Genomic DNA, 21,952 nt, shown 5'->3' with positions numbered 1-21,952 from the left:
ATCTGGCAGCAATCTGTCTAGGAAATAATTATGTTGAGCTTTATTCTAGTCGGTTTACATTTGTTTCTCTTCCCTTGGTCTGACTTACATTGACATTTTCTTGTGTTCTGTTTAACTCCACACTGGCAGCACTTTTCCAGTTGTTACCTGTGCTAAACCTAATTTAGACAATCATCTCCGCCAACCCCACACCCACCCCCATCTTAGCAATTACAATAAACCCACTTCACTCTTCAAATAAAATTCCCAAAATCTTAATCCATTTTTCAAAGTATCAAATCACAGGTATATTTAGTTCATGACCATAATTCTTTGCAATAGAAAAGACGATTAAAATTATTTAATTGTTGAATTCATTTTTGTATACAGTCATAGATGATGGCTTAACCTGATGCGCTTGGTGGGTTTTTGTATAAGTGAGGTTAAAACACCAGAGACTCCTGGCTGATGTGGAAGCTGCCAATAATTTGCTGACTTCCACATTTCACACAACAAAGACAGCTTCTGATTGTCCAGAAGCATTCCACAGGTAAAACAATTGCAGTCTGTCAATGTTCAGTGGGTGTGCAGCCATTGAGATGGTGCTGCAAGATAACCAGGGAGATTGCAGTATTGGTCATGCTGCACCAGTGAGGTCTAACAAAACAGTAGATAACTCCTTGGAGACAAGACTACTGCCAAAGGATGTGGCTAATGGCACCACTGAGGTAACCTACCAGAAATACTCAAAGAAGGTAGGACACATGAGCCACATGAGCACCAGTTATCACTGGAAATGCGATTCAGACCCATCTGGCTCAGCCTTTTGTAGCCATTTCCACATTGATAGTGTTCTGTGGCTCCTGATAAAACTTGTTGTAAAGAATAGTTGGAGGTATGATAAGCACACTGTATTTTAGAGGGGGAGGAGCTTGAGATAGAGATGGCAGCTGTAGCTGCTCCTTAAACTGGGAAAAAACAGAACTGGTCTGAATCGTTTACTCCTTACACCTTCCCAACCCCCACCCAATCTTCTGCATGTAAACCAACATTTTCCTGTCAATTCTGAGGAAGGGTCAACGGACCTGGAACGTTAACTCTGATTTCTCTTCACAGATGCTGCCAGATCTGCTGAACTTTTCCAGCAATTTCTGTTTTTGTTTCTGATTTACAACATCTGCAGTTCTTTCAGTTTTAATTTGGTCTGAATTCATCTTGTAAACTGTAACGTGGAGCTGCAGTTTGGACCAGTTCCTTCATTTTCAGGTTTTACTACGCCGGTGGCATGGTGGCTCAGTGGTTAGCACTGCTGCCTTACAGCACCAGGGACCTAGGTTCAATTCCACCCTTGAGTGACTGTCTGTGTGGAGTTTGCACATTCTCCCTGTGTCTGTGTGGGTTTCCTCTGGGTGCTCAGGTTTCCTCCCACAGTCCAAAGATGTGCAGGTTAGGTGGACTGGCCATGCTAAATTGCCCGTACTGTTCAGGGATGTGAGGTTAGGTGGGTTATAGGGGGATGGGTGGGATGCTCTGAGGGTCGGTATGGACTTGTTAGGCCGAAGGGCCTGTTTCCACACTGTTAGGGATTCTATGATCTACTGGAGATAGTAGGAACTGCAGATGCTGGAAAATCTGAGACAACAAAGTGCAGAGCTGGATGAATACAGCAGGCCGAGCAGTAAGGCTGACATTTCGGGCCTAGACCCTTCATCAGAAATGGGGGAGGGGAAGAGGGTTCTGAAATAAATAGGGACAGAGGGGGAGGTGGATAGAGAAGAAGATAGGTGGAGAGGAAAGAGACAGGTCAAAGAGGCTGGGATGGAGCCAGTAAAGGTGAGTGTAGGTGGGGAGGTAAGGAGGAGATAGGTCAGTCAAGGGGGCGGGATGAGGTTAGTAGATAGGAAATGGGGGTGCGGCTTGAGGTGGGAGGAAGAACAGGTTAGGGAGGCGGGGACGAGCTGGGCTGGTTTTAGGATGCGGTAGGGGGAGGGGAGATTTTGAAGCTTGTGAAATCGGTTCGCAATAAACAACTGCATCTCCCAGTCGCGAACCATTTCAACTCCCCTCCCATTCCTCAGATGACATGTCCATCCTGGGCCTCCTCCAGTGCCACAACGATGCCACCCGAAGGTTGCAGGAACAGCAACTCATATTCCGCTTGGGAACCCTGCAGCCCAATGGTATCAATGTGGATTTCACAAGCTTCAAAATCTCCCCTCCCCCTACTGCATCCCAAAACCGGCCCAGCTCGTCCCCGCCTCCCTAACCTATTCTTCCTCCCACCTATCCCCTCCTCCCACCTCAAGCCGCACCCCCATTTCCTACATACTAACCCCATCCCGCCCCCTTGACCTGTCCGTCCTCCCTGGACTGACCTATCTCCTCCCTACCTCCCCACCTACACTCACCTTTACTGGCTCCATCCCCGCCTCTTTGACCTGTCTCTTTCCTCTCCACCTATCTTCTCCTCTATCCATCTTCTATCCGCCTCCCCCTCTCTCCCTATTTATTTCAGAACCTCCTTCCCCTCCCCCATTTCTGATGTAGGGTCTCGGCCCGAAACGTCAGCCTTACTGCTCCTATGATGCTGCTTGGCCTGCTGTGTTCATCCAGCTCTGCACCTTGTTGTCTATGATCTACTGGTTTTCCTTTCACAAACAATGTCAAAAAAAGGTGAATATATGCATATAACTTCTTTACATCAATATGAGGTTGCAAACAAATAAAGAATGGACCATCAGTGTAAGAATCAAAGATATCTTGGCATAAGGCAATCCAGACAAATATATTGTAACAAGCTGTATGCACATTGAGCATAAAAACATTTTTCACACAGTGATGGACTATCTTCAAACCACTGATATTCATTTATATATTTTTAAGTAATTGAGAGGATGTTAAGAATTTGGGCTTTGCTGCATTTATTGCCCATTCCTAATTACCCTTGAGAAAGTGGCGATGAGCTGTCTTCTTGAACCGTTGCAGTCCATTTGGTTTAGGTGGACAATCCTGTTGGAGATGGAGCTCTGGGTTTTTAACCCAGGGCCAGTGAAGGAATGGTGGTTTATTTCCAAGTCAGTTTAGTGTGCCTCCAGGATTGTGTTCAGTACTCCATTGCTAATGGTCAGTTGAATAGCATGATGCTCGAAGCATGCTGTGTTTAAGTAGAGTGACTGACAAAACCACATGTGGAGTGCAGCTGATACTAAAAAAAATCAAGTCCTTAGCTCATTCATATAAACAAACATCTGTAGTGATATCATCATCATTATCCAAGATGGCAACTAACCACACTTCAACCACATACTGGCAGTTTTGATCTGCAGAAAATTACACTTGTTAATGACGTTTATCTGAGTGTCTCAGTTACTGACGTAATGTGTATCACACCAGATGCAACTGGCTACTGTTTATAATAGTGTAAGATTACCCAGAAGCCTAAGATATCATGGCACTCTGGCTAGGGGCAAACCCCCTCAATCCTTTTTGAATTCTATGTGATCTAATTGGAAATACAAACACAAGCCAATACATTTTCTTCTTCAGCTCCATGAACATTCATGCCATCAGCCCACTCTTCAAGGCCCACCATCTGCCAAGGACTCACCATTGCTGTACCCACCTCTATGACTTGCTCTTCCTCTATTGCATTATCTGCTTCAGCATGTGACAACCAACTTGTACAGCTTGATGGCCCTACCAAGGTGCAAGGCACCTTCAAAATGAATAATTTCTTCTGAAGACAAAACTGTCTGAATGATCACAAGATCTCTGGGATATGTAAAATATGAAGTTGAACTGTCAATGTGAGGTGGTTCAAAGCTTTCATTTTGTAGATCGTATTTTAGTGGATGATGACACCACGTGAGCGTTGTTCTTCATGTTGCTGCGTAATTTATTTAATTCTGGCACCCAATAGTCCTCCAAAGGCTATGCATACGGAGTCCCAGCTTATCTCCAGTGCCAGCTCGTCTGTAGTTGTCAATCTGGATGTGACTGAAGTACCATTTCTGATTAAAGATAACAAGGTGCAGAGCTGGATGAACACAGCAGGCCAAGCAGCATCAGAGGTTCTCAGCTTCCCCCTGTGTTCTGTGCTCTCTCCTGCTAGGAGAGAAAGGAGAGAAGTATGAATGTGAAAACTGGATAATATTGAAACATGCTGACATGATAGTGAGGCAGCAATGTGTATCACTTGCATCACACAACTGACATTCCTGTCAGTTTGAGTATCAGAAAATCCATTGATCTGCTGAAGAGCAGACTGGAGAAGACGAGTGAGTGCCTTCTTGGAAGTGGCTCCCCATGTTATTCAGTGATCTGTCTCCAAGCTTGACAGCAGTCTGAACTTTCATGAAGGTTGCAGTGTGTATAAGCATGAATTCCTATTGAGTGTTCGATTGCAGGAACTCTTGAGGTGGCCATTGAATGGTGATGTTATGCGAGAAGACATCCAGCAGGCTGGAAACTGACTCATGTGAACTCCAGCCATATTGTAGAATTTTACAGTTTTTATGTTGCAGCAGGAGTTTGCACTGGATCTTTGAATGAGCTTTTTCCCTGCTATCATTCCCCTGCCTTCTCCTCTGTATTACCTACTTTTTAGATCATATCATTCTCTTGTAAAAGCTTCAATTGACCCTGCTGCCACCACAAACTCGGGCAGTACACTGCAGAGCCAGACTACTTGCTGCATGAAAATTTTTCACCGTGTGGCCATTGCCAATCGCCAATGAAGACCCATCTGCTGCACTGATATCTTGAAAGAAGGGAATCAGTTGTCTTACCTTGTCTGGTCTATATGTGACTCCAGACCCAGAGCAACGTGTTTCACTCGTAATTATCCTCTGAAATTACATTGAGAACCAATCACTTCAATGGGAAAATTAGATAAGAACAAATGACTTGACAGTGATGCCTGTATCCCAATAAAGAATATAAAATAGCAGGTTTACTTCCTTCACTGAATATTTTAACTCGGAGTTCTCTCATTCTCAATGCCATCACAAGTGAGAACAGGTTCTCCCTATTCACTGTGACCTGACTCCCCTCATGACTTTGTATGCCTCTGTCATGTCTCCTGTCAGCCTCCTTTCTTGAAAAGAAATCTCCCCAATCTATCCTTGTAACTGCAGATTTCTGGAACCATTCTCATACATCTTCTCTGCAATATCTCTCATGTCATCTCAAGTTAATTGCCCAGAATTTGACTCTGTACTCTAGCCGAACATAAATTAGTGATTTTTGGAAATTCAGTGTAACCGTCTTGCTGTTGTCCTTTGTCTTCCTAGTTATAAAGTTGAGAATATTCTACACTTTACTAATCACACTTGCTACCTATCCTGCTACCTTCAATTATTTATGCACATGTACACACATGTCCCTCTGCCTCTGCAATCTTTTTAGATGTAACTGTTGTTTTATATTGTGTCTCCACATTCTTCCTAGGAAAACAACAAACTTCACATTTCTCTGCAATGAACTTTGTCTGCCACCTGTCTGCTCATTTCACCAACTTATCTATGCCCTTTTGGACATCCTACACTATCCTGTTAAAAGATCAAAATGCTTCCTAGTTTTGTTTGCAACTTGTGAAAGTATGCCCTATACACCCAGATGTATGTCATTAATATAACTGTAAAAAGAAGAGTTCCAATATTAATCCTGGGGAACCCAACTACAAGTGTTTCCTTTGCCTAAAAACATCCATTAACCATTACTCATGTTCCTATTGCTCAGCTAATTCCATATCCATGTTAGTACTTTCCTTTTCCATTTTACGAGATGTAACTTTGCTCAAAAATCTGTGATGTGGTACTGTATCAAACGTATTTTGGAAGTCTATGTTTGGCACATTAGCAGAATTTCTCCCATTAACCTTCTCTTATCTCTTTAAATAACTCCAGTTAATTTGTTACACATAATCTTAAGGCATTTGCAGGACCTTCTAACAACTCAGAGAACTCCTTGTGAGCCAGAAATTTTCTGGAACTTTGAATTCCTCCTCTCTGTGCTCCTCAGATGACCTCACAAGGGACTTTGCCTTTCAGTGAGCTGTCCCTTAGCCTACCGCTGCTTCCATTACTCACTGCTGTCTTTTTGTGTTCATTGTCTGAATATTTACCTCTGAATTATCTTTTGAGTTATGCTTACTTTTTACATTGACTGCATATTGTTTTTTGTCGGTTTTCAGTCCCCTCACATCTGAAGAGCAAATGGTTTAAATCATTGAATGGAAAAGCATTTACTGATATAACCACTTTAGTGTTATCTGAATGAATCTTAATCATGTTTCAGTGCTTCTTTGCAAGTGTCTGATCATCTTGTGAATGTTGTCAGCATTGATCAAGAGTCCACTTGAATTTCACTTTGAATAAAGAATGCAAGATTCAGTTTCTAAAATGCCAACTCTCCCAAGGTTAAGTGGGAACCCGATTTCATATAATGGCTGTAATTTGTTTCCCCATACTCATTGACAGAATGTAGACTTTTATTTGTTATTTCTCCTTTTCTTCTCCACTCTGAAATTGGTGCTATCATTTCAGATATGGATGGAGGATTGTCTCTCTGTGCATTAAGGGTAGTGACAAATTGCTCTATAAAGAATAGATTCTTGATTTTGTCATCCCTAATGTACATCTGGTGTCCTTGCTCTGGTACTATGAGAATTGGCATTAATCCTATACCTCATGCCCTGATTCCTCACGCGTGAAATTCCAGTAATTTTAGACATATTTTAGGGAAGAAGAGTATAGTTGCTGAACTTGGTTCTATCCATAGTCAATATTCACACATCTAGTGAATAGTGACAGAGATTCTGTGCAATATTTCACCTCTTTTGGTCACAGCAACCAATTTTGGCATCCCACATAAATGTGATTAATGCATTTTGGACACTGAACCTGTGTGTTCCTGATTTGTGTGTTGCCATAACACCTTGTCATTTATAGAACCAGTAAACTGTTGACAAGGTATTGGTGAACTTATTTTAATTAAATGTGAGGTATTGCATTTTGGTAAGGCAAACCAGGGCAGGAGTTTTACATTTAATGGTAGGATGCAAGGGTGTGTTGCTGAACAAAGTGACCTAGGGTTGCAGGTGCATAGTTCCTTGAAAGTGGAGTCGCAGGTAGACAGGGTGGTGAAGGTTTTTGGTATGCTTGCTGTCATTGGTCAGAACATTGAACATAGCAGTTGGGACATCATGTTGCTGCTGTACGGGACATTGGTTAGGCCACTTTTGGAAGGCTGCATGCAGTTCTGGTCTCCGTGCTATAGGAAGGATGTTGTGAAACTTGAGAGGGTGCAAAACAGATTTACAAGGATGTTGCCAGGGTTGGAGGGTTTGATCTATGGGGAGAGGCTAAGTAGGCTGGGGCTTCTTTCCCCGGAGCAGAGGAGGCTGGTGGGTGACCTTACAGAGGTTTATAAAATCATGAGGGGCATGGATAGGGTGAATAGCCCAGGTCTTTTTCCAAGGTTGGGGGAGTCCAAAACTAGAGGGCATAGTTTTAAGATGAGAGGGAAAAGATTTAAGAAGGACTTGAGGTGTATCTTCTTTCATGCAGTGGATGGTGCATGCATGGAATGAGCTGCCAAAGGAAGTGGTGGAGGCAGATACAATTTCAACATTTAAAGACATCTAAATGTGTATATGATTGGGAAGTGTTTAGAGGGATGTGGGCCAAAAGATGGTAAATGGGACGAAGTTAGATTGGGATGCCTGGTTGGCACTGACGATTTGGACTGTAGGGTCTGTTTCCATGCTGTATGACTCTATCAATCAAATTCACTTTTGCATAAAAAACAAATAAGATGTTTTATTGCTTTAAACTCCATTGTGCATAATGACTGGGGACTGTCTTCCATACAGACCCTTAGGCACTTCATAGATGAATGTAAGGTTATTTGGGACATTACAAACACGACACTACTCAATACCTACTGAGCCAGAGGTCACAGATACGTGCCAGCAGAAATCAGGTTCTCATCAGTAAATGTCAAGCACATTTCATTTTCGTCTTTTGACTTCTTTCTGTTGTATGTTTTAGTGCAATTTACTTGATGCTTACTGAAGGAATGTATAGAACAACAATCTAATGTAAGGTACTATCAGTACTTTCCAAATGCAGGTGTAATATTTAGATGTGTCATGCCTCACTGGAAATCAAACCCCACTAGTCTCTGAGTCATCTCAAAAGTTAAAGATTTTATCAAAGCATGCAGAATTCCCCAATTGATCTGTCATTTTAGTCTCAGGTTAAGAGAACACAGACCATGTTTCTCTACCTTAAAAAGTGATAATTTATTTCAAATACATAGGTCTAGCTAAAAGTGAACAATTCTGAACTATCAACATATAACTCTTCTGTTAAAACTCTTGACCCCTTTTAAAACTGTGCCTGCGCACAAATATAGACAGGTACAAAAATAATGGTGTTATGGATGGAGGGGAAAACTGGGAAGTCAATTCAATGTTCCCTATTCATTAGGTTTACTGAGATGATCCTTTTAATTGTCAGGATTTACTCTTCATTGATCCCTGTCTTTTCCAAGTGGCTTCACCTTCCTTGTGGGAGATACAGAGTATCTAGTTCACAAATGATAAAGTCTCTAACTTATAGATTAAAAGCCACAGCATACAGCAACTGGTGAAGGAAAATAAATTGGTTACCCTCAGGTTTTCGCTATATTTTTACTGCATATCACCACCACATACTGGATACCACCTCTCCCTCCAGAGGCCCGAAGGCTCCTGCCTGTTTCATTCCGACCTATAAGCGGTTCAGTTACCTGGTCAACAAACACATATTGTTAAAAGGTGGAAGACCTTTGTCATCGACAACTAGTGACTGTTCCACCTACCAATCAGCTACTTGTTGCTGACTGAATCTCACTTTTTACCATCTGTCTGTAATAATCTGCCCCCACTGCTTGAACAAGCAGCAGTGTAAACATCACTAACAATAAATGCTGGGAACTTGGTTGCAGAAGATGCAGCAATTCTTTCCACAATCCTTGCTTTTTTTTAAAACCAGTCCTTTTCCCATTTTATACTGCAACCAAAACTGTGGAAAAATAAGAAAGGTACAGTCTTTACGATGATACAGCTCAATCGAAAACCTAAATTACCTCGGTCAAGAATTAAGCATTTACCCTCCACCTTGGAGAAAGCTTTCTAAAATTGCTGCCGTGAAAGCCTGTCACCGTTAAAGTAAGAAGGTGTCTGCAGACTTTTAATAGGACTAATTTAGACCCTTTAGGTTTTCAATTTAATTCAGATCTTTCTCCCACAGCCTGTCCTCTCAGTCTGATTGATGTCTTCTTATCATTACAATGTATGGGAAGACATAAAATGGCAACAATAGAATGTCACCGTAAATTTTAACTTTGTAGAGCTAATTATGTGTGTTAAATATCATAAAAATGGATCACTTTTTACTTGTGTTTATTTCCACCTCACAGCTGTGCCGTGTCCTCCTATTGAAACAGTTCTTTCAAAAGAAGTGGTCAAGCGGCTCATTCATGGGTCAGTGAATGAATATGGAAGCAAAGTCATGTTAAGCTGTAAACCTGGTTATTACTTGAGAGGCAACAAGGTCATACAGTGTCAGGCAAATGGCACGTGGAGTGGATCCAATGAAAAAGCAAGTTGCAAAAGTAAGAGCAAGTGCCTTTGATTCTTTTTCTTTGCAGTTATTGTATAATTGGAAATTATTTGGGCCGGATTTTCAGAGGAAGTGCAGTCACAACTATTATACATAATGAAAGAGCTCCACAAATCAGACAGGAGATTCTAGTCCAGGCTCCTTTAGACAAGCAGACACGTACTTTAAATTTGAACAGGTCTCTCATAGTCAGAGGAAAGGGAATTGCGTCTCCTTTTTCACAGCAATCAATTGCCATTTTCTGTAGCTTACGGGATTCACAGCATCATAGCCAACCACTTTGACAAAAGGTAAGTGTGAGGTCAGGGTGGCAGATGTGTGGAGGCTGTCAAGTGAACAGGAGGAAAGTGCCATTTGGAAAGGAGATAGATAAGGTGCCTGGGTACTATGTAGTGGGGACCAGGTAAATAACGGAGTGTTTAGTGTTGGTGGAAAATATCTGGGATGGAAGGGTGGAGAGGTAGGGATAAGGTGCTATGTTGTGACCGAGGGGAACAGGACAGAAGCCAGGTCAGGTCGCTGCAGGTCTCAGGGAGAGCGTGTTCGGTATATCATCCATTTGCAGGTATCACCATGTCCAGGGATAGGGGGATGATTTTAGATACTTTGGGAAGCAGGGTTGTCAGATCAGGGTCTGGGTGAATGTGGAGGACTGGAAGAGGTGTAGTTGAGTATGTGTGATCTACGTTGGATGTTCAGTTGAATTGTTATTCAGGAGTTATACTGGGCTTTATAAAATCTAACCTTTCCTGCAGTGTTAGCCAATGAATTCTCTGATTTAACTGGATATTTTTGGAGGGTTCTAGGTGCAGGGCAATTACCCAGTGGAATCTTTAAATTTCCAGGTAATTCCTTCAAAGAATGCTATGACAAAGGTTCTACAGGGTCCTCTTTTGTGAGTCCCATATTCAATGCAGAAATGATTATCTGGCCGAACACGTACACGACAAAATCTGGTTCAATGTCACTTATAAATAAACAACTATTTTAGTGCTAATTTTTAAATGATTTTCTACTGCATGTGAGTTGAACTGAATTCTATACGAAGCATATACATACTTAGAGCTACCAAATTTATGGTGGAGCTTTTAAAATTTTAAATTGCGTGACTTGACATAAACTTAATGCATAAACAGGAATTAAAGAAATGTCTCATCTATTTGCCAAAGGCAAAGTATGCCAAGCCTTGGAGAGTGTGCTTTTGAGATTTACTTGAATGATGCAAGGGATGAATGACTTCAGTTAAGTGGAGAGGCCATAGAAACTGGAAGCATTCTCTTTAGATTAGAGAAGGTTACGGTGAGATTTAACAACGGAAGTCAAAATTATGAAGGCTTCTGAAAGAGGGTGTAATGTGAAACTTTTTCTTTCAGCGGGAAGAGTGATGAGGGCTTGTTTTTAACAAAGTGAATTGTTATCATCCAGGTCAGCCGTGGTCTTATTGAATGATGGAGCTGATTCGATGGGCTGAATGGCCTACTTCCAATTTTAATTATATGACTCTTTTTTAAAAAAACAGTTGTCTCATGTGGAGATCTCCCTTCCCCACCAAATGGCAACAGGATTGGAACACTCCAGACATATGGGGCGACTGCAATCTTTACTTGTAACACTGGGTACACATTGGCTGGATCTCATGTTCGAGAGTGCCAAGTAAATGGCCTGTGGAGTGGAGTGGAAACCAGATGCTTGGGTATGTACCTTAGATAATCGAGGCATGCAGCTGAAGAATATCAGTTGAATCTTACAGCAGTTATATGCATATGTAAACTCAGGCAAAACTGCTCTTGATTTCAATTAATGGGATGAAAGTCCTTTCTCTGTCATGGATGTAAGAATCTGAAGTGAAATGTATTTTGAAGGTTTGAATATTGTTCCTATTGGGCATTGATCCTTACACAAGTGGCAGGTGTCTTTGCATTGAAGTGAATACAATGAAAGCTTACTATCTTGGTGACTGGGTTGAATGAGCTAACCTATGCTAATTGGCTGACTGCATGGGCCTATGTTCTTCAGAACCTTGAAGAAGGAAATGTAGTCTCATCAAAACATACACGATTCTAAAGAGGCCCGACCAGGGTCGACTCTGAGAGTTTGCCTTCTCTGACTGAGGAGCCTCAAACATGATGCGGGGTGGGGGGAGCGCCTCAGGTTAAGGGGTGATCATTTGGGACTAAAATGAGGAGAAATGTCTTCACTGACAACTTGAAAATATTTGGAACTCACTCCCTGAGAGGTTCAATTTTTACACAGGTAAAGTTGTGGAGGCACTTAGTTTTATCAAAATATATCTGCCCAGCACAGCTGTCAAAAGACTCCATGAGTTCACACTCTCTCTCTCTCTTTAAGGGGCTCTGTCTCCATTCCATAATCTGACTTTCCTCATCATACAGCAATGATTTTTTTTTTGTTATTCATTCATGACACTAGGGCATTGCTGGGTAGGTTGGTATTTATTGCCCATTCCTAATTGCCCAGAGGGCAGTTAAGAGTCAACCACATTGTTGTGGTTGGGGAGTCACATGTAGGCCAGACCAGATGTGGGTGACAGATTTCCTTCCTTAAAGGACATTAGTGACCAGATGAGCTTTTCTGCTATGGTTTCATGGTCATCATTGGACCCTTATTTTCTGAACTTTATTGAATTCAAATTCCACCAGTTGCCCTAGCGAGATTCAAACCCAGGTCCCCAGAACATTGCCTTGGATGAATAGTCCAGCAATAATACCAGTAGGCTGCCACCTCCCTAGTTGCCCGAAGGTGGAATCGAACTGAGGTCTCTGGCACTGTGAAGCAGCAGTGCGAACCACTGAGCCAATGTGCTGCCCTCAAATTGAGAGTTGATTCATTGCCCCTCTAGTTGCAACTGTACCTCTGTCATCAAAGCATTCATGTCTTCTTGCTGAGACTGCAAAATCACCTATTCTTTGTTCATCCTTAGTAAATAATCATTCTAACACAGCTATGTCTCTGAAAAGAATCCACAATGGAATGGGAAAAGTACTGCCTACATCAACCATTCATTGTCTCTCTCTGTTTCTCTCAAGAACCACCACATACACACATAAGGATGCATACAGACACGCATGCACATACAGAAACACATCCATGGCACACACAAGGGGACACACACGGACACGGACACGGACACACAAGGACACACACATACACAAGGACACACACCACACAGAGAAACACACACTCAGAAGGATACATGGACACAGACACAGAGCAGTGGCAGTATTGATGGGCCTACAGATCAGGGCATGGGAAAGAATGGGAAGGCCTGGCTGATGGTTCCACTCTTTGACCTAAACCTTGGTGCAGGAGGCTTGCACTGAGTTAGTCAATAATGAATTGAGGTATATGAAAAATTAAGGATTGTTTTGGCAAAAGTCATGTGTTGACTTTACACAAGACCAACTTTTACTCCGGTAAACGTAGTACAGCAAACCCACACTGTTCCTGAACTAGGACAGTATAATTTTAAAACTGCGTGACTAAAATTCCCATTCAGTGCCCTGAACAGAGACGCTGGCCCGCTGATAACCCATACTAGAAATGTAAGTGCACATACTGCATACCTCCCAGGTATTCATTTAAACAGTGGGAAATGATCAGAACACACCTCTGACTTCCCAACATACAGCGTGCAGGAGAGTCTTCCTGCTGGGAGCATGAAATCGGACAATTGCCTCCATAATAGTATGTACTGATGGTGATCATTAAGCTGACTCACACTTCCAACTTAAAACAACATTTCACATTGCATGACTTAATGTTACTTATTTTTAATGAAGCCACATAGACTGGCATTTTTGGGAGAAGTTGATATTTTCTCACCTATCTTTTATATCTATTATACCTATGTATAACTTTCCTTTTAAATTTGAGAGGTGTGATATTTTAATTCCAGACACCCACAAGGGATCGTATTCTCTGTGACAAATTCCAGGCTAACTTAGGACCCTGATTTCCTGATTTTGACGAGTACTGTGTGAAGAGCCTCCCTCAGGGCTCGAGGAGAGACCAAAGTATAAAAATGAAGATTGAAACGTAAACCAACCATTTACTCTCAACCTCTCACTTTTCATGACCCATTGATGCCAAATTATGCCCCTTTCCCATCCCCATAATGTCACAATTGAAAAGAAAAACACTCCCACTTATCGAAAAGATATTGAAATTGCTTCAACTAATTTCTCATGAAAACAAACATTTTAATTCAATCACTATTGAAGCTCTCTATTATGCAAGTATAAATCAGTCATTCAGCTCAAATCCTAAAGCAGATTTATGTAATAAAAAAATTAGCATGTTTCTTTTTAACCCGTATTTTTTTCTTGAATGTTGGTTTGGCAACTTTAGCACTCCTATTAGAGCCATAGAGCAATACAGCATGGAAACAGGCCCTTTGGCCTAAACCTGGTCTATACTGAACATGGTGCCCACTCAGCTAGTTCCAACTGCCCGCAATTGGTGCATATCCCTCTAAATCCTTCTCATCCAGGTACTTATCTCAACGTTTTTTTAAATGTTGCTATTGTACCTGCCTCAACCATTATCTCTGGCAGCCCATTCCATATATGCATCTCTGCTCTCTGCATGAAGAAGTTGCCACTCAGGTCCTTCTTAAATCAATCCCTTCTCACCTTAAACCTATGCCCTCTAGTTTTCAATTCCCCATCCCTGAGAAAAAGACTATATGCATTCTGTATCCTGAAACAATGAGCTGCCAGTCCTGCCCGTCTCTGTTATGGCTATAATATCCTAGTTCCCTGAGCCAATGCATGGTCTGAGCTCATCTGCCTTATCAGTCAGGCCTTGTGTGTTGAAATAAACGAGCTTTAAACCAGAAGTCTTTTCCGACCCTTTACTGTGCCCCTGGCTTTCCTGAATAGTAAACTTGTTCTCGATGGCTAATGTATTTTCCTTTGACTTCTTGTTGGCCCCTCTCTTATTCAGAGTCCCATCCCCTGCCAAACTGGAATAAACCCTCCCGGGTAACTCTAAAAAATCTCCCCGCGAGGATACTGGACCCCTTCTGGTTAAAGTGAAACCTGTCCCTCTTGTACAGGTCACCTCTACCCCAGAAGAGATCGCAATGATCCAAGAACTGAAAACCCTGCTTCCTTCACCAGCTCCTCAGCCATGCATTCATCTGGCCAGTCTTTCTATTTCTATCCTCACTGGTCCATGGCACTGGGAGTAATCGCTAGCCTTGAAGTCCTGCTTTTTAACTTCTTACCTAACTCCCTCTACTCATTTTGCAGGACCCCATCCCTTTGTCTACCTTTGTCATTTGTACTGATGTGCACAACGACCTCTGGCTGTTCACCCTCCCCCTTCAGAATGTTCTGCAACCGCTCAGAGACGTCCTTGACCCTGGCACCCGGGAGGCAACACACCATCCTGGTGTCTCTTCTACAGCCACAGAATCTCCTGTCTGTCCCCCTCACAATTGAGTCTCCTATCAGTATCGCTCTGTCTGACTGCACCCTTTCCCTCTGAGCCTCAGTGCTCAGTGCCAATGACCTGACTGCTGCTGCTAGTCCCTGAAAGGTCATTCCCTCCTAACAGTATCCAAAGTGGTATACCTGTTATTGAGGGGAATGGCCACAGGGGAACCCTGCACTATCTGCCTTCCCACCCACCCCTTACCTCTTCTGGTGGTCACCCAGCTACCTGCAGCCTGCACCTTAGGAGTGACCACGTCACTACAGCTCTTATCAATGATGTTCTCTGCACCCCGGATGATCCTGAGTGCATCCAGCTCCAGCTCCCGTTCCCTAACACGGTCTGTCAGGAGCTGCAGCCGGGTGCATTTCTCACAGGTGTAGCCACCAGGAACACTGGAAGTCTCCCTGATCCTCCTCATTCTGCAAGAGGAGCATGCCACTGCCCGAACTGCCATCCCCACTGCCTTCAGTCTAGACAGAAAGAAAGTAGAGTTTAAGAGCCCTTACCTGTTCCCCTGATAGCCTCTTCACGCTGAAACCTCTTGAGCGAAGACCTCAGCACTTCCAATCTAACACTGGCCCCCCTCTTAATGGCCGCTCCCTTATACACCTTGACCTTGCCAGTTGTCTTCATCACAGAGCCCCTTTCTTTTGGTCAGAGGAGGAGGGAGGGTGGGAAACATCAACGTACAAACCTACAATGTACGTTTTTCATGCAAAAGCATACCGTTGCACAATCATAAAGTGTGCTTTATCTCTATCTAAGGGATATCTCATCTCTCCAAAAGGAGCAAAATGTAAAACATTCTCCATATCAAGAAACAATTGGAGACATTGGATACTGCAAAGGCCACAGGCCCTGACAACATTCCAGCAATAGTACTGAAGATTTGTGCTCCAGAACTTGCCATTCCCCTAAACAAGCTGTTCCAGTACACTTACAACACTGGTATCTTCCTGACAATGTGGAAAATTGCCCAAGTATGTCCTGTACACAAAAAGCAGAACAAATCCAACCTGGCCAATTACTACCCCATCAGTCTACTCTCGATCATCAGTAAACTGATGGAAGGTGTCATTAACAGTGTTATCAAGCAGCACCTGCTCAGCTATAACCTGCTCAGTGACGCCCAATTTGGGTTCCATCAGGGACACTCAGTTCCTGACCTCATTACAGCCTTGGTCCAAATATGGACAAAAGAGCTGAATTCCAGAGGTGAGGTGAGAGTGACAGCCCTTGATATCAAAGTTGCATTCTACCGAGTGTGGCATCAAGGAGCCCTAGCAAAACTGGAACCAATGGATATCGGGGGCAAATGCTCTGGTGGTTGGAGTCATACCTGACACATAGGAAGATGGTCGTGGTTATGGAACGTTGATCATCTCAGCTCCAGGCCATCTCTGCAGGAGTTCCTCAGGGTAGTGTCCTAGGCCCAACCATCCTCAGCTGCTTAATCAATGACCATCGCTCCATGATAAGGTCAGAAGTGGGGATGTTTGCCGATGATTGCACAATGTTCAGCACCATTCATGACTCTTCAGATACTGAAGCAGTCCATATTCACATGCAACAAGATCTGGACAATATCCAGGCTTGGGCTGACAAGTGGCAAGTGACATTCGCGCCACACAAATGCCAGGCTACATCCATCACAAACAACAGACAATCTAACCACCGTCCCTCAACATTCAATATTGTTACCATCACTGAATCCCCCACTATCAACATCCTGGGGGTTACCGTTGACCAGAAACTTAACTCAACTCACCACATTAACACATTGGCTGCAAGAGCAGGCCAGAAGCTAGGAATACTGCGGCGACTAACTCTCCTCCTGACTCCTCAAAGCCTGTCCGCCATCTATAAGGCACAAGTCAGGAGTGTGATGGAATACTCCCCACTTGCCTGGATGAGTGCAGCCCCAACAACACTCAAGAAGCTGACACCATCCAGGACAGAGCAGCCCACTTGATTGGCACTACATCCACAAACATTCACTCCCTCCAACACCGACGCTCAGTAGCAGCAGTGTGTACTATCTATAAGAAGCACTGCAGAAATTCACCAAAGATCCTCAGACAGTAACTTCCAAACCCGCGGCCACTTCCATCTAGAAGGACAAGGGCAGCAGATATATGGGAACACCACCACCTCCAAGTTCCCCTCCAAGTCACTCACCATCCTGACTTGGAAATATATCATTGTTCCTTCACTGTCGCTGGGTCAACATCCTGGAATTCCCTCCCTAATAGCATTGTGGGTCAACCCACAGCAGGAAGACTGCAACGGTTTAAGAAGGCAGTTCACCACCACCTTCTCAAGGGCAACTAGGGATGGGCAAGAAATGCTGGCCAGCCAGCGACCCCCACATCCCACAAATGAATAGTAAAAAAAGCCCATGCCCATCAGACCTCTGCCACTGCCCTTCAACCCTAGACACTCCACGTGACCCACCTATGCAACCTAATTCATGTCTCCTCATAACCCTATGCTAATTTAGTGCCTACTCCACTCACCATCCTTTCCCTCCCCTACCTACCATTCTAACTCATTTTGTATCCACAGTTACCTACACTGATAGGAGAAGAAAATATTACTTAAAGCTCTAAATTTTAGGCTGCACTCTGTGGATAAATACTTCTTGACACTTTTTGACAGGTCTTTGCAAGTTGGATAGTTCCATGGAGTATATGCGCCTCTTGTGCAGTTAACGGTCTCAGTGGGATCTGCTTTTAGAAATCTTTCTCTTTTTATCTTCTTTAGAAATGCATTTTTGTGCCAAGTGAGTGTTCATAAGATTTCTGTTCATCAGAATGCCAGAAGCACTATTAATCTCTGCCTGCAAATAAATCTGTTTTGTATCTCTCAACCGGTTTGACAACCTCCCAAAAGTGTTTCTAACCCTCATTCGCAAAGAACAAGTTATACAACTTCCACTTCCCAACCACAACACAGAAAGTGTCTTGAAGCTATATCCACAGGGGTATTTCAGCTCTCCAAATGGGTACCCGGGCTGTCCAAAGGATATGCATGAGAACAGACATGCACTTTACTTTTTCATCACAATGGAGCTCCTGTCTACCAGGGGGTAAATTGGGAAGTAGATGTTTACATTCTTCAGATCTTCCCCTGGAATTATAGTATTTTTCTGTGTTTACATCCCTTACGAGAGTATTCTATGTTTCTCAGCATTTTATTTATGTAAGATTTTGCTGATGTTGAAATATTATGGCTGTTGTCTTATCTGCTTTCCTTTCTTTGCCCTCTAATTTAGCTGGTCACTGTGGCTCTCCGGATCCAATTGTAAATGGCCACATCAGTGGAGATGGGTTTAGTTATCGTGACACAGTTGTCTATCAGTGTAATCCAGGTTTCCGTCTTGTTGGCTCCTCGGTGAGAATTTGCCAACAGGATCATAATTGGTCAGGACAACCAGCAGTCTGTGTCCGTAAGTATGACTCCTTTGCTGTGGTGAAGGTTAGCTCTGCCTGCTTTTAGAAATCTTTCTTTTTTATGTCCTTTAGAAATGCATTTTTGTGCCAAATGAGTGTTCATAAGACTTCTATTTGTCAGAATCCCAGAAGTGCTGTTGATCAATGCCTGAAAATAATTCTGTTTTGTGTCTCCCAACTGGTTTGACTATCACCAAACTCAAAAGTTCTTGGAATTAATTTAACTTGTGGCAGTGATATTATGCCAGTCTAAGTGAATCATTGACCCATTGATTACCGCCTTTCCTGATTTTACACTCTATTATTGAGAAGAAAATTAGGTGAATAGATGGATGTATACCACATCGCCAATTCAAATTAAAATCATTGAGCTATTGCCCAGAGTTAAACTGGGATGGGGTGCTGGTAGCATATTGGCACAGATGGAATATTGACTGTCTAACATGAAGCAGATAGTCAGCATAAATGTGTCTTTTTCAGATATTGGTGCTGGGACCTTAACTGTTCATAATTTATGTAAATGATTTGAATGAAGAGATGGAAGGGTGTGGTTGCCATATTTGCTTAATACAGAAGGTCAGGTGGATGAGTAAGTTGTGAAGAAAACATAATGGAGGCTGAATTGACAAAAATGTTGCAAATGGATGATAATGTGGGAAAATGTGTAACTGTCCATTTTAGCAGGAAGAATGATTTGGATATTATCTAAGTGGTGAGAGATTGCAAGGGGGATGCAAAGGAATCTGGTTGGCCTTGTGTATGAATCACAAAAGATATAGGAACAGCAAGTAACAAACAAAGCTAACAGAATGGTATTGGTATGAGTGAGCGGAATTGAATAGAAAGCTTGTAGGTTATACTTCCGTGATGCAGGACATTGCTGAGAATACATTTTGAGTACTATGCACAATATCGGTCACCTTAATTAATAAACAAAGTGCATTCAGAGCAGTTCAGAACAAGTGTACCAGATTAATATCCAGAATGGACGAGTTGTCTTATGAAGAAAGGTTGGTGTGGAGAGAATGTTTACTATTACGGAAGAAATGAGAACTATGGGTCATTTTTGACAAGTACGGGGTCACCCATTTAAGGCAGAGATGAGTTTTTTTGTTCTATCGCAGAAGATCATAAGCCATTGAAGCTCTGTTTCTGAAAAGTTGGTGGAAGTGGGATGTTTGAAAATTTTTAAGACAGAGTTAGATTCTTGTTAAGTAATGGGGTGAAAGATTGCTGGGGGTGAGCAACGTGTGGATTTGAGGTTACAATCATGAGTCATGACCTAATTAAATGGCAGAGTAGGCTGAAGGGGCCTCTTCCTGATCTGTTTTTAGGGATGAAACTGGTCTTGAAGATAGTGCAAAAGAAACTGACAGCCTATTTCTCCGTTAGTGGAGTAGTTTGATCTGTGCCCATTTGTTTGATTTCCTATCAGAGCAGCAAGGTGGCTCAGTGGTTAGCACTGCCGCCTCACAGTGCCAGGGATCCCAGCCTCATGTGATTCTCTGCGTGGAGTTTGTACATTCTCCCCGTGTCTGCGTGGGTTTCTTCCGGGTGCTTCAGTTTCCTCCACAGTCCAAAGATGTGCAGGTTAGATGAATTGGTCATGTTAAACTGCCCATAGTGTCCAGAGATGTGCATGCTAAGTGGACTAGCCATGGGAAAATGCAGGGTTACAGCCATAGGCAAGGATGGCATGGACTTGATGGGCCAAATGGTCTGCTTCCACACTGTAATGATTCTATTAAGAAAATGCAGCAAATATCTAAAGCTATCCATTGACACCTTTTACAGCAGTCAAATTCTAATTGCCTTTGTGTAGTGTCTGCTCAGCTTATTAAAGTACCAGTTCATGAAGTGGAGTAAATTGTTTAAACCCCCAGGGCTAGTTCTTAGAAAAAATCTCCATCCTTTCGTGTGCCTTCATCATTGACAACATAGAAAATCAGTTAATGTATTAATGAACAGATACTCTTCAAAAAAGTCTCTTTTCCTGTTGACTTTACAAGACTCAGCAGCTGATACATGGAATACATTTTGCATTAATTTATTGTCAGTTGTGGAATACCTGGCCCTGAAACACAGTAAAACAGTGACAACTTTAAAAATGATCCCATGCATGGGAAATGCTTTGGGACTCCCTTCAGATGTGTGGATATAATGCTTAAAAATGGAAAACCACATATGACCCATTTAAAATATTGGCGAGCAGTTTAAAAGAATTTAACACAATTTTCCTGAATTTCTGACAAAATTATTTCTTTGATATTCTTGGATGTATATGTTGATAATAGAATTGTAGAGTCATACAGTAGAAACAGATCTTTTGCTCCAACCAGTCCACGTTCACCATAATGCCAAACTAAACTAGTCCCACCTGTCTGCACTTGGCCCATATGCCTCCAAACATTTCTTACTCATATGCTTATCCAAATGTTATAATCGTACCTGCATCCACCACTTCCTCCACACACGAAAGAAAATTGCCCCTCATTTCTTTTTCAAATCTTTCTCCTCTCACCTTAAAAATGTGCCCCTAGTCGTGGAGCCACCCACCCTAAGGAAAAGACACCTGCCATTCACCCTATCTATACCCCTCATGATTTTTTAAACCTCTATAAGGTCACCCCTCAAACTCCTGTGCTCCACTGAATCAGGTCCAAGCCTGTCCAGCCTCTCCTTATAACTCTTATAAACCCTCCATTCCTGGCAAAATCCTGGTAAATCTCTTCTGAACCCTGTCCTACTTAATAATATCCTTTTGGATAAGTTTGGATACTTGTACACAAATCATATTTCCTTCCACATTGGATTAAAATACACAGCTTTGCATCATTCTGCACCACATTTAACTGTTTGAATGTATTCTGAAATTCTGAGTGATTGGCAAGCACCTCGACGACCTGGCCTTACCCTTTATATCGTATGCTAACTGCAATATAACAACGGGCAGCCTATTTTTAAACAAGAACATAACTTTTGAAGTTTCCAAAAGTTTCAGGTAATTTGTTGTTCATACTGAGGTGATAAAACAGTTTTTATTTTAAGTATAGTTGAAATTTCGTTGCTATTCCAAAACCAACAAGGAGAGCAACCTTAATTTATTTAAACAGGTACAGTCCGAAATGCTGAACAATGCAGAATCAGCAATGCATTGTGTGCTATTGCTTACACTACCTTAATGCAGATACCAGTATCAAATTAGTAGTTGCAATATATTAGCAACATAAATTTGACATTTAATAGGTTTAAAAAAAGACCTGGAGAAGCTACGGAGGCAGCATATCTATGCAGAATTTTAAGTTCATGAAATCTCAACCTGAACTGTTCCATTCCTTCGTCAAATCATTTCATTTCTCCACAGCTCAAAGGACATTTTCTATTCCTTAGCTT

At 42.3% G+C, this 21,952-nt stretch overlaps 1 protein-coding gene across 1 annotated transcript in view; it reads left to right on the top strand.

Annotated features, from left to right (window-relative positions):
• The window catches only part of LOC109928798 (CUB and sushi domain-containing protein 1-like), a 2,165,117-nt gene that overhangs the window by 2,010,890 nt on the left and 132,275 nt on the right, over positions 1-21,952 (top strand). The window contains exons 55-57 of the mRNA XM_048597409.1: positions 9,445-9,639; positions 11,167-11,340; positions 18,382-18,555. Of these exons, the coding sequence (XP_048453366.1) occupies positions 9,445-9,639; positions 11,167-11,340; positions 18,382-18,555 (543 nt within the window). The remainder of the gene's footprint in view (positions 1-9,444; positions 9,640-11,166; positions 11,341-18,381; positions 18,556-21,952) is intronic.

Source organism: Rhincodon typus, chromosome 5 (genome assembly GCF_021869965.1).
Source record: "Rhincodon typus isolate 14 chromosome 5, sRhiTyp1.1, whole genome shotgun sequence".
Taxonomy (NCBI): domain Eukaryota; kingdom Metazoa; phylum Chordata; class Chondrichthyes; order Orectolobiformes; family Rhincodontidae; genus Rhincodon; species Rhincodon typus.
The sequence above is the reverse complement of the archived record's forward strand: the minus strand, read 5'-3'. Positions and strand labels throughout refer to the sequence as shown.